Genomic DNA, 13,469 nt, shown 5'->3' on the forward strand with positions numbered 1-13,469 from the left:
TGCTGGGGCTGTGCACTGGGCCTGGGCCGGTGTGGGGGTGTGGGGGTGGGTGTGGGAGTGTGGGGGTGGGGGTGGGGGTGGGGGTGTGTGTGTGATGGAGGCTCTGCGGGCAGGGAATGCGCAAGGCTAGGTCTGTATGCCTCTCGATTCCAGGCCCAAATAAACACTTGGGAAATTCAGCAGACAAGCTGCCCATAGCTGTCCCCCAGCATACCACACAGCCAGGTCTGGTATCTGTCCCTCTGCTCTTCTCTCCCTGGATGCGGCCCACTCTACTCCCACCCTAGAGGACCTGGAGTGGCCTCTGGACATTCCCTTAGCAGAGCTCTGTGGTTTGCAGGGAGATCTCCATAGCTCCAGGCCCTCCTGCCCAGGCCTGCCGACCGTAGCCTATTCTCTCTCACCTTGAGGTGTAGCTCTGGGACTTCCTGCCCCAGGAGACCAAGGGAAAATTCCAGATGGCTCTGATGTATTTATGGTCACTCAGCAATTGATCTGAGGAGAAGGAAATGGCAACCCACTCCAGTATTCTTGCCTGGAAAATTCCATGGACAGAGGAACCTGGCAGGCTACAGTCCATGGGATCGCAAAGAGTCGGCCACAACTGAGCACATCAGCACAGCAACAATTGATCTGAGACTCAATCCCTTCTCCCCAGTTCCCAAACTTCAGTCTACCAGACTGACAGACCCCCATGCTTCCAACCCACCCGTGCCCACCTTTGTCCTCCATTCCTTGGGGCATAGGTTCCTTAAAGAATCTGAGTGTTTTGGGGACGAATCAGTTGGGAAAGGCCTTGAGACCTGTTCGTATACAATAAAATTGATAATGAGGAGGATGACAACCTCCCTGTGCAATGAACCCCATGTGGAAAGCAGTTTTATCATAGAACTCTAGCCTGAGAGGCATAATATGACAGTGCTTGACAGCCTCAGTTTGAATTTCCCTCTACTTGCTAGTTGTATGACCTCGTGCCAGTTACTTCTCTCTGTACCTCAGTTTCCACATCTGCAAAATGGGATTAGTAATGCTGTATGTTCATAGACAGTGCCTAGCACACAGTGAGCATGAATAGTTGTTATTGTTTCCTTTTGCTACAACTGAAAGGACCTCCGAGATCTCATCTAAACTTCTCATTCTGCAGGTGAGGAAACCGAGGCTTCAGAGACGGAAGGGACTCACTCATAGAGTCATGAGATAGGTTAGAGGCAGAGCCAATATTAGCTCCATAAATCACAGATCTCAAAGGGGCTGGAAGCAACCTCAAGAGATCATCTGGTAGGCTTTGCCCTCAGACAAGAAGATAGTGTGAGCCGCATTTGATAGATAGTTGAGGGCCGGAGGGATAAGAGGCATTCTCCGGAAGCTCACGCAGGCCCTTTGCTGGCTCCATACATGCACCTGTTTCTCTACTTTGCACTCACACTCTCGCCTTGGAGGCATATGGAACAGTGCAGGGCACACGGGTCCCGTTCCGTCAGTGATCAAGGATTGTCGGATAGAATCAGAGACATGAGAGATTATACAGGCTGGTTACAGTCTCTCCTAGGTCACCAATGACTTACAGGCCACTGCTGAGATAGTAGTGCTAGACATCAAGGAATAACCTTCTGAGAGGGAGAGAGTCTGGAGTGTAGATCCTCCCAGTCCTCCCTCTCCCACCTACCTCCACATCCCCGGGTCAGAGCCTCCACATTGCAGACATCTGCGTGCACCGTGCCTCCCTCACCCAGGACTCAGCCTCTTTCCTGCCTTTGCCTCCATGCCTCTCAGGCACCATCTCCCCTACATCTGTGCCCTGGATCCCCCAGCCCCAGGTCCGGTTTGGATACACAGATCTGAACCTCACTAGATGGTTTATTCTACCTGAGTTGGGAAGAAGGAGGCGCCCATCTCAGTGGATGCCTGGGAGAATCCCACACCTTCCTTTCAGCCCAGGGGGATGGGTTGCATAAGGGGGGTTTGTACAGAGCATGGTAAGTGACTCAACCTCCGGATTTCCTCCTCTCAGCTCAAGACCACTGCCCCTGGACTGATGTTCAGGTTCTGGGTGATGGGACCTGAGTTGCTTCAGTATCTGTTCAATTTCTTTCCCACAGTTCTGAATCACGTCTCCTCCCAGCCCCCAGCACCCGGGGCTCCCTGGGGTGGGTGCCTGCCACGGGGTCTGGAGGAGAGCCACAGCCTCAGGTGAGAGAAGTGCATACCTGGGCCCTGCCTGACGCAGAGTGATGGGCACACTGCAATCCTCTGTAACAGATCACATCCTGGGGAGAAGACAGGTAGCTGGAAGTCACACTTTCGGAATGAGGTTTTTTCAACTGGTTTGGTAAATTATTCCACAAGTATTTGTTGAGCATCTTTCTCATACCAGGTCCTTGCAAGTTTCTGAGGACACTGTAGTGACCAAGATAAGTCCAACTCTTAGCTGAATAATTCCTCCACCTGTTGTGTTCAGGCAGTGCAGGAGATTGTGGGCCGCAGGAGAGTGAAGTCAGGTACTTAGCCCCTAACGCCTGGGGACAGGACAAGGACTCTCTGCAGCTGCCTCACAGCCTGGGAGGGTGATGGCTCTCTGCTGCTGCTGGAACTTACAACTCCTGCAGCAAGTAACACAGCAGGAGGAGGTAACACTGAAACTGAAACCTTAAAAATGTCCTAGAGGAGGCAATTGTGGTAAACTGGGTGGGAGGGGAGCAGGGGGAGAGCAAATGCCAAGGCTGTGAGGTGTCCCGATCCGGAAGAAGCAAGGAGAGCTGGTGAGGCTGACTGAATAGAAACGCAGAAGAAGAGTAGGCCAGAACTGCACCGCCCTCCCTCCAGGACAGTCTTCATCCCCTCTGAAGCAGCAGGCTCCCTGCACCCCGAGCCCCTCTTCCCCCACCACCCCGCCACAGAGATGCCTGCCTCCAGAGGTGGCAGAAAGAAGGCACCCCCGGGAAGGGTGGTTAGTCTCACCCTTGCCTGGGGAAGGTACAAGGTCCTGGGACAAGGGCATGGGAACTTTGAAAACCAGCAAATCAAGGTCCGCAGCACACACACTTGTGTTCCCTTGGCTTTACAGTCCACAGTTCGGCCCACTTTTCCTTCATGAACAAAACTGGGACCAGTGTAAGAGTCCTGAGCTGACAGCCCAGATCTTAGGCCCCAGGGAAGGGGGAGAAGGGAGGATGTTGGACATACCACCAAGAGGCAGGAAGTTGTCCAAGGTGAGCCTGCCAAGGTCAGTCTGAGGTGGCGGTGGCAGCTGCTTGTGAAAGCTGCTCCCCCTGCTTGGTGCACACCTCCCCACCCCACCCCCCAAGGATTGCCACATGCCCGGGCCCCCAGGGCCCCCATCCCAGTGTTGCAAGATCCCGGTTGGGGTTGTGGGGGTGGAAAGGGGCCTCTTCACCTCCACCCCCTACCCTACCCTGCCCCAAGCCAGTGAGGGGACCATGGGATGGAGGGGGCCATACGGGAGATGCTGAGGCAACAGTGCCAGGGCCTGTGCACTCCTCTGGGACGGTCACTTCCTGTCACTACCAGTGGGTAGATCTCTCCTTACAGGACTCAGCTGGGGCTGGTCCCCAGTGGGAAGGATCCAACCTGGACAGGACTCCAGGCTGGCCTGTCAGCTGCCCCCATAAGCAGACCTGGCTTGGCCCCAGAAAAGCACCAATGAGAAGTTCACTGAGGAGGCCCATCAGAAACTCCCTGAGGCCACCCCATGGAGAAATGATGGGTATTTTCAGAGGAAAACGGCTGCACCTGGCCATCAATGCTGACTTCATGGAGCAACAGAAGAGTTCTAGGACTTGGGAGAAGGAAGGCTTCCTACTAGGGAGAGACCCCCCTATGCAGAGCTGGAACCTCCCCTTCTCTTTCAGAAACCCAGATCTGAGTTAGGTAGAGGCAAGCTGTACATAGCATGGATCCCCCACACCCCACAAGCCAAGCTTCACCCTGAAGCACCAAACTGTGCAAAACCCGACTGCTCCCCACACCTAGCACTGTCACCCCTGGCCAGACCATCCAGCCCTGCTGCAATCGGGACGGTTTGCAAAACGCCTGTAGCTCCCGCTTGGTCACCATCTGAGGTTAGGACTGCGCTCAGGAGATAAGCCCAGGCCCCACCCGCCGTCCCGAGTGAGACTGCTGGCCTGCTGCAATCGGGACGGTTTGCAAAACCCCTGCCGGCTCCAGCTCTGTCACCATCTGAGGTTAGGGCTGCACCCCAAGATAAAGTCTAGTCCCGCCCACTGGCTCTGCCTTCAAACCTTACGGGCAGCAGGGCCAAGAGACAGAGCTCCAGGGAAGCCTACTCAGGGTCTGGAAGCCTTAACCAGACCCAGTATGAGGACCCCTTCTGCCTGTCCTCTCCCTCCTCTTCTCCCCTTTATCCCCAGCCTCACTTTTGCACCCTGTCCTCCTCACCATCCTTTCCCCTCACTCTCCATCTACCTTCCTACCTCCCTTCTCTCTCATCACTCTCATTCATTCCTTTGCTCAAACAATATTTACAACCCTCTGGGCATTTTGCTTGTTTTAGGAGCTATAGGATAAGCAAGGACTGTCCCTGCTCTTGTGGGGTTTACAGATTCACAAAGGGGACAGACAAACATACCCCCTCCCCAAAATAAATAGATGGTTCTAAACTGCAGGCAGTGCTATGGGACAGAAATAAAGTATGATTGTGACAGATGCTTATAAGAGAATCTGATTTAAAAGTGAGGGTCAGGAAAGGCTTTTGAAGAAGTAACATGTAAGCAGACACCTCAAAGGTGAGTAGGAATCACTGTGGCAAAAACTGAGGGCTCCCAGCAGAGGCAGGAATTCCCCAAGCAGGACCTTCCCACTCATTGACAGAGGCTGGGGTTGGAAACAGACTAGACTGACGGGAAGAGGTGAGGTCAGAGAAGAGCTGAGACCAGATCATGCTCTGAGGGGATGCAGAACATCCCGGGGTGGAACCACCTTCCAAAGGAAGAAGACATTTCCTCTCTCCTAAGGTGAAAGGGGAGAAACGCAGCAGCAGACACAGACCCAAACAGGTCTGGAGTCCGCTGAGCTTGTTCCCCTCTCAGTGCTTCTGTTTTCACTACGAAAAAGAGGTGATTTCAAGTGACTTAGTAGGAAGCTTCAAGAAAGAGGCTTAAAGGTGTAAAATCCCAGTTGCTGACAGTGGAAGCGGGAGCTGAGATCTCTGATCTTGGGAGTGGCCAGTTGAAGTCAAGGATGACAATTTTAGGTGACAACAGTCTGTCCTCTGGAGGGACTTCCTTCAGGGGTCCTTACCTACTTGGGAGCAAGTGTGGACAAGACAGATGTTGGGTTCATCTAGTCATGGGGGTCTCCCAGGGAAGCAGGATGGATGGGACGGACAGGGAAGGGGAGGGATTTTGTTTTGAATCTGGAACCTAAGGCGAATAAGAAGAGGTGAAGAGACAAGAAGGGCCATGGTTCTTCAGTGAGCTTTAGAACAGCGACAGTAAGCCAGCTTGAGCAAACAAACCATAAGGAAAGGAGATCATATCAGAGAGTGGGATGTTTGATTCAGTTATTTCATAGGTACTGCAGTTTCTAGTGATAAGGCCTGGGTCTGACCCTGGGTGGGAGTAGGGAGGGCTTGCTAAGGTGGATGGAGAGGCATGTTAAGATGAGAGGATGCAGGAACTGAGAGGTGATCATACTGGACGGAGCACCCAGATGGATGACTCTACCTAGGATGACTTCTGTGCTCAGCCTCACTTTCTCTGCACAACCCATGACCCACACCCCACAACCTATCATTCACCTCCACCCTCCATCAGTGTCCCCTTCCCATCTAGTTTCCCACCTCCATGCCCTCTTTCTCATCTCCATCCTCACCCTCTCCAACTCCACCCTATCTCAACACCTTCATCCTCTCCTTACCCCTTTCTCTCTCTGCACCCTTATCTTTCTCATCCTCTTCCTTTCAGCACTTTATTTCGCCTCCACACTGGGCACCTGAAAAGCTACTGCACGGTGGATTAAAGCCTGTGCCCAGGAGCCTAAATACATGGATTCAAATCCCATGGATACCGCCTACCCATGTTGCCTCGGTTGTAAAAATGGGGTAATAATAACAGCTACCTCATAAGGTTGTCAAAAGGATTACCTGAGTCTAAAGTGCTTGGAACAATGTCTGGGCACAAAGGAAGGGTCAATCACAGGATTGTTGCCCTCCTCCTCTCCTTGCCTTGTTACACTTTCCTTCCTTCATCTTGGGCTTCCCCAGGGGCTCAACCCAATGGCTCAGCAGGTAAAGAATCCACTTGCAGTGTAGGAGACAACAGGAGACATGGGCTCGATTCCTGGATCAAAGATCCCCTGGAAAAGGAAGTGCAACCCACCCCAGTATTGTTGCCTGAAAAAAATCCCATGGCCAGAGGTGCCTGGCAGGCTATGGCCATGGGGACACAAAGATTCGGACACGACTGAATAACCAAGCACGCACACACACTCCACTCTCTCACCTCCATTATCCCTCCGTACCTACTTCATATTTCTTCTGAGATGCAGAGATGAATCAGCCTCAGCCCCTACCCTTCCCAGTCTGACAGGGAAACAAGCACAAAAAGAAATGTCAGGAGAATATAATAAGCACTACTTCAAAGATGTGAAGGAAATGCCCTTGGAGAATAGAGGATATGCAAACTAACACTGCCTGGGGAACTAAAGAAAAGTCTCAACCGGCAAATAAACTTCTCAGCTGGATCTTGAAAGATGAGGAAGGATTTGCCAGGCAAAGGCAGGACGAAGTATTCCAGCCAAAGGAACATGACGAGTTTCCTGTGCTGCTTGTGTTAGAGGGTCTGAAGTTGTGCAAGCTTATGAGAAGTTAGGATGAACCCCTTCCCTGGAGAGGGCACGCCCGATCCCAGTAAGGCCAGAAGGGGGCAGCAAAGCTTTAGGAGCTGTGGCAGCCGGAGACCAGAAAACCTCCAGAGCTGCAGAGACCTTGAACCCTTCTACAAGCCCTGACCCTGAGGGTTTCCCCCAGACTGGGCCAGTCAGGCCAGGAGGGGGGAAAAAAATAAAAACAAGATTTCTGACACTTGGAGGAAAAAAACTAGGTGTGTCTCAGAAGAAGAACTGAAGTCCTCTAAATATGCCCTCTAACACATGTTGAATATATTTGAACATCTTCTATTAATGTTTTTTGAGAGTTTACTTTTCCTCTGGGCAGGCCTCTAAGCAGCTTCTATGAAGCCTCACAAAGCTAACAGAGCAGCCTCTCATAGGTGATGTTAGTCAACCTACATGTGTTTAAATGGCAATCACCATGTGCTCTACACAGGTGGAGGAAATGCCTAAGTCTTACAGCTTAGAGTTCACCCTATACTGACCTGGGAGCTAGTGGAGTGCAGGAGCCTTGTCTGTCCAACTCCAATGAAACAGGCAAGCATCTATGAAACAAAGAATGAAGTAATCCCAATTTTTCGTTTCTGAGGTTTCACAGTTGTCCACTCAGAATGACAGGAACTTAGGCTGAGATAAAAGAGGGTTAGGAGAGAGTTAGGAAGTAGGCTCCTCTTTGGAAAGGTCAGTTGAGGCCTCAGGAATTAACACTGCCCCACTCCAGCTCTGCTTCTGGCACCCCAGGGGGGGAAGGGTGGGGGCTGCTGCTTGGCCCTTGTAGTTCACATTGGATCTCCTAGCAGGAATTTAGTCAACAACACTCAAATCTTGAAAAAAAAAAAAAAAAAAACTCAAGCTTGGTGGAGGGGATTTCAAGAGAGATGGTAAGAGAAGAAAGCCAGATGTAAGTGAGGCAGGGAAGACGGGAACAGAAGGCTAGATCCAGAGCAGGCTATGGAGAGACGTTTATAAGATGTGGCTGCTGCCACTGCTTCTCCTGGGGACTGCTCTTCCTGGGGACTCCTCCTCCTGGGAGCTGCTCCTCCTGGAGATCTACTCCTCCTGGGGACTGCTTTTCCTGGGGACTGCTCCTCCTGGGGATCTACTCCTCCTGGGGGCTACTCTTCCTGGGGCCTGCTCCTCCTGGGAGTCTACCCCTCCTGAGGGGCTGCCTCAGACAGGTGTCTACATGATGAGACACAGACGTCTGAGCCTCCTCAGGCCTCCTTTCTCCCCGCTTCCCCCAAACTTCTGTTCATCCTCCCTCACCCTCCTTGGTCCCCAGGATCCTCAACCCCTCCAAACCCAAACCTGCCATGGTGGAGATCCTGTATCAGAGGGAGCTTGCAATCCTGAAGGAGATGAGGTGAGAGGGGAATCCTGAGCCCTGGTAGCAAGGACAGAGGCTGGAGAGAGAAAGCTGAAGAGCACAGGAAGACTGAAGGGACAGAGAAGGCTATGGCAGGGAGACCACACAGAAAAGGAATGGGATGTCTAGGATGTGGAGGTAAAACTGCCCATCTTGCTAAGTTCCTCTAAGGCAAGGACCCCTGCTTCTGAATCCAAACCCTGCACATTACTGCCATGCTGTCTGGGGAGAGCCACACACCCCAAACTACCAGTCAAGTTCATGTGACTGAACATGTATACAGTACTGTTTCAGGAACACCCAGAAACCTCTCCAGCTCACCTACAGCTTCATTCCTGTCAGGTGCAGCCTCCTGAAACCAGGATATGAAGGAGAGACTTGCTTGAAGGTGAAGGTGAGAATGATTTATCGGATTTGGGGAACCGAAGACCTCTAGCCTATCTAGGCCTCTCCACCACCACCAGCATCAGAATTACTTAATGTGCTTCCTACCAGGGCAGATTCCTGAACCCCTCTCCTTTCGCAATTTATTAAATCAGAGACTGGTAGGGAGTGGGGGAAAGACTCCCTGTTCTAAGCATCTGCCTAGGCGACATTCAGTTCATCAGACTAGCTGGCTCCTATCCTGGTACCCAGCTTCCTGTCATCCTCTCCCCAGCCCAACCGCTAAGCTAGATGAGACATTTCACTCCCTACCATACCCCTGACACCCATCTACATGGTTATGCCTTGTGGTCAGGGCAGGAACCCCACTGCTGACCTATCCAGAAAGGGGGGCCAGGGATCCAAAACACTGATTTCTCCTGTATGTGTGGGTTGCCCACACATCCAAGCGCCACCAACAGGTGAGGATCAAATCAAATCCCTTTTCTTGGCTCTGCATCTCAATCTTAGATGTCATGGGAAAGAAAGGGAGCATATAAGTCATTTTCATTAAATTGTGCTTATTTGGAGGAATTCCCTAGTGGTTCAGTGGTTAGACCTCTGGGCTTTCACTGCTGAGGGCCTGGGTTCAATCCCTGGTGGGACAACTAAAATCCTACAAGTTGTATGGTACAGCCGAAAAAAAAAATCTTGCTTATTTGGGGTAACTTGGGGGCATGCTGATGAAGTTTGGATGGGCACTGAAAACCCCCCACACCATCCCTTGGCACCACCTTTGCCAAGTTTCCTAGGCCTCCATTTTCAGGGAGAGCTCTGCATTACCCTAGTCCCCTCCTTTCTGCCCCCATCTGACCTGGTCCATGAATATTCATCTATTGTAGCCCCCACTGCCTGCTGCCAGCTGGACTAAGAAGACAGGCCGCTTGCTGATACCACTGTCTCCTGCACCCTGCATTTTCCAGCCTCAGCCACAGTGTCGTGGTCATGGTGACTGTTGCGTGATGAACAGGAAGAAGCAGACAGGCTGAGGCAGGGGGCGCACGTCACTCAGCTTCCCACCAAGTGGAAGGACCTCCTCAGGGTGGAACAGAAGGTTCCTCAAGCTCTAGGAAGAGCCGATTGGGCAGAGGGGTGAGAGTGTGGGTCCACCCTGCTGCGGTCCCTTCACTTTGCAGTCATGTGTCCTCAGGCCACACTCCATGAACTGCTCCATGCCCTGGGTTTCTCTGGATGGCTCCTTGAGACATGGAAGGAAGGATTGTCTGAATGAGGGCAAGGTCTCTCCACATATCAGCCAGAAGGAATCACTGATATCTCACCAACCCCTTCCTTCCAACTCTCTCTCACCCTTCTGAAGTTTCCCTCTCATGTACCATCTCTCCTTTTCAGTCTTAGAGAGAACTGTTCTGCAAAGCAAGTGACAAGGCGAGACGAGTGGGGACAGCTGCTTTCCACCACAGCCTGGCCAAGCACTTGGAACTGTAGGAGGCTCACTGGGTGCTTCCTTGGAAGAAGCGGTGAGAATGAGAACAGCTTAGGGTCATGGAAGGAAGAGGGAGCAGTCAAATGCTACCTCCTCCCGTGGGGCCCTTTGTCTTTACACTGGGAGGTCTGACTACTCCAGGACTGTAAATGACTGCTACCTATGACAGTGCCCAATGTCCTAGGCTTGACCCAATCACTTGCTGCCTTCAAAGACTCAGGCTGAGGCTTCCTGGGTGGTCCAGTGGTTAAGAATCCACTTTCCAGTGCAAGGGAGACTGGTTTGAACCCTAGGACAGGAAGATCCCACATGGCATAGAGCAACTAAGCCAGTGCCCCACAACTACTGAACCAAAGCTCTATAGCGACTGCGAGCCACAGCTACTGAAGCCAGTGCACCTAGAGGCTGCGCTTCGAAAGAAGAGAAGTCACCACAATGAGGAGCCTGAGCACAGCAACTGGAGAGTAGCTCCCGCTTGCTGCAACTAGGGAAAGCTGTGTAGCAACGAAGACCTGCTACAGCCAAAAGGTTAGATCAGGAAATTTTTGGGAAGAAAAAAAAAAAAAAGACTGGGGCTGGGACCAGGTCGACCACAGCACTGCAGAGGGGCTGTTGTGGAGCCGGGTGAGAGATAAGGGAGAATTGCAGAGGGCATTTCTGACTCAAGTCAGCTTGGGGTAAGTGGAGAGGTTGGAGGGGGTTATCTGCTGCTAACGTGGAATGGAAACTGTGAGCATGGCTGTCCTTGAGGGGTTTGGGGGGTTCACTTGTTCTGAGGCCTCTTTGTCTTCCTGTCTCTCAGGGCCTGGCCTGGAATCTGGCCCTGTGACCGCCTGTGGGAATGGCGCCTCAGGCTTCTCCTGTACTGGCTGCCGTGCATGTGCTGCGGGGCTGAGGGGCTGCACAACTGGCCGCCATCCTCGTGTCACTCTCTAATTCCCCACACACAGCGGCCTGGGCTGCCACTACCCGCACCTGGATAAATGAAGCTGCTCCCCAGACCCCATGCTGGGAGGCCCCTGCAGGTTCAAGCCCTTGGTCAGCGGGGTGGCTGGACTAGAGAAAGCGGAATGAAACAGAGTTGGCCCAGACAGAAGTCTCCTTCTGAGGCATCTGGACAAACACTATTCTACCCTCTGCCCTGCCCTTCAGAGTGAACGCTCAGAGAAGGGAAATGGATTCCCACCTGGGGCAGAGAATCCCCATGGGGAGATCTGCCATCCTTAGAGTCGGTGCTTCCTTGCCAACCTCACTTCACAGCTGCTCCCTGGGGACAAGGCCAGGCATCCCTCTCAGATGCCACATGGAAGGAAGCAGAGCTGACTGGCTGCTGCTGTTTACATCAATGCATAGAGAGGGCAGTGTACAAAGTGCAGGTGGAGGGATCATCCTGGGCCCCATGCCTTCCAGGAAAGGCTATTCAGATGAGTATCAGAAGTGGACTGGCTGTAGCACACTGGCAAAAAAGTTTGGAAGTGCTCTTGTGGTAGTACCACACAATGTGTTTTTACGTAATTTTTTTTTTTAATCATTGGAGTATAGTTGTTTTACAATACTATTTTAGTTTCAGGTGTACATAGAGCAACATTGAAAACACGTGTTTCAATATTTTTATAGATTATACTCCATTTAAAGTTACTATACAATTTTGGCTCTATACATTGCGCTGTACAATAAATCACTATAGCTTACGTATTGATGTTCATTCATTTTTTACTAAGTACCCTACTGAGTCCGTGACTCTGATTTAGAATGAATTTTCCTTAGAAGGTGGGCTTGAGTAGGTAACTGAGGCTATAACCATGCCCTGCTACATATTTCCTTGCAGATACCTGGCTACTATGATCTTCTGTCGCTCATGCTGGTTGTGTTAGACTAATGAAGTTACCAATGCTGCTGCTGCTGCTGCTGCTAAGTCGCTTCAGTCGTGTCCGACTCCGTGTGACCCCACAGACAGCAGCCCACCAGGCTCCCCTGTCCCTGGGATTCTCCAGGCAAGAACACTGGAGTGGGTTGCCATGTCCTTCCCCAATGCATGAAAGTGAAAGTGAAGTTGCTTAGTCGTGTCCGACCTTCAGCGACCCCATAGACTGCAGCCTACCAGGCTCCTTTGTCTATGGGATTTTCCATGCAGGAGTACTGGAGTGGGGTGCCATTGCCTTCTCCAGTTACCAATGCTATTACTTACAAACTGTAAATCTTTCAATCCAAGACCTGTTATTCCAGCTGTCTTGAGGATTAGTTGGGTCTCCAAGAGACTCCCTGGGGAAGGAACAGTGAGAAACACTGACAGAAGCAGTACTACAGGCTCTAGTGAGCAGAGAAGGCACTGGCAGGTAAGGAGATGCTTCCAGCTAAGGATTTATACAGGGGGCCAAGGAGAATGCTGAAGTCCTTTACTTCCTAACCCTCCTCTGAAGACCTTCCCGTTCATCGCACACCTGTTTCATGACATACTCTTTCAGGGACTATACTTCCATTAAGAGATCCAAGTGTCCAGAAAAAAGAAAAAAGAGATCAGTCCTTTTAGGTGCTATATCCACAGCCCCTTACCACTAGTCTGGTGTTCACTGCACATATGTGGAAATTTCCTGGCTGCCAAGGGCCTTCAGTTGGCATGCTGCCTAGGGCTCTGACCTTGACTCTCCAGAAGAAACCTCTAGAAGTACCATTATGAAGAAGCCACCCTTATCATAAAATACAGCAAGTAACAGCAAGTAAGGAAACATTCCAAGAAGTCTTCAAATTCCAGAATCTAGGTATTTGAAACTGTGTTGCTTAAACACTCACTCATACTCTGACCTGTGTGCTGCTGTGCCGTCGCGGTAGTCGTGGCCCGCTCCGCAGTCCCATGAACTGTAGCCCGCCAGGCTCCTCTGTCCATGGGATTCTCCAGGCAATACAGGAGCGGGTCCTCATGCCTTCCTCCACGGGAGCATCCCAGCCCAGGAGTCAAACCCACATCTCCTGCATTTTCAGGCAGATTCTTTCCTGTTGCGCCACCAGCGACTATACGAAGTTGTATTTCTGAAAACAAGGATCCCTGACATGGGGCCCATTACTGTGGGACACCTCTCCCCTCCACAGTAATGGAGTTTACCCATCTCTAGGACATACGGCTCCTAGTCCCCTTTTCTTCTTTTTTGCCTGTGCTGCCTAGATTGTGGGATCTTAGTTCCCTGACCAGGGATCAAACGTGGGTCCCCTGCAGTGGAAACAGAGTCCTCATAACTGGAGCACCAGGTTGAGGAGCATCACCTTGGTGCATGACCAATGCACCTTGCCCAGACACCATTGTCTAGCTTTTCCCCTAAGTCATTTCCCTTGCTGCCAAGTTCTCCTTCCAACAATATAGGTTCCTGGCAGTCT

At 51.6% G+C, this 13,469-nt stretch overlaps 1 protein-coding gene across 1 annotated transcript; it reads left to right on the forward strand.

Annotated features, from left to right (window-relative positions):
• The first annotated feature begins 3,314 nt into the window (after positions 1 to 3,314).
• Positions 3,315 to 10,351, forward strand: CIROP (ciliated left-right organizer metallopeptidase). Its single transcript, XM_069597386.1, is given in 12 exon segments — positions 3,315 to 3,426; positions 8,030 to 8,072; positions 8,074 to 8,291; positions 8,395 to 8,485; positions 8,561 to 8,629; positions 8,935 to 9,032; positions 9,035 to 9,078; positions 9,486 to 9,573; positions 9,576 to 9,604; positions 9,807 to 9,870; positions 9,985 to 10,245; positions 10,248 to 10,351. Coding segments are annotated over 12 exon segments (1,221 nt in total).
• The last annotated feature ends 3,118 nt before the right edge of the window (positions 10,352 to 13,469 follow it).

The sequence above is a fragment of the Ovis canadensis genome, chromosome 7, assembly GCF_042477335.2.
Source record: "Ovis canadensis isolate MfBH-ARS-UI-01 breed Bighorn chromosome 7, ARS-UI_OviCan_v2, whole genome shotgun sequence".
Taxonomy (NCBI): Eukaryota; Metazoa; Chordata; class Mammalia; order Artiodactyla; family Bovidae; genus Ovis; species Ovis canadensis.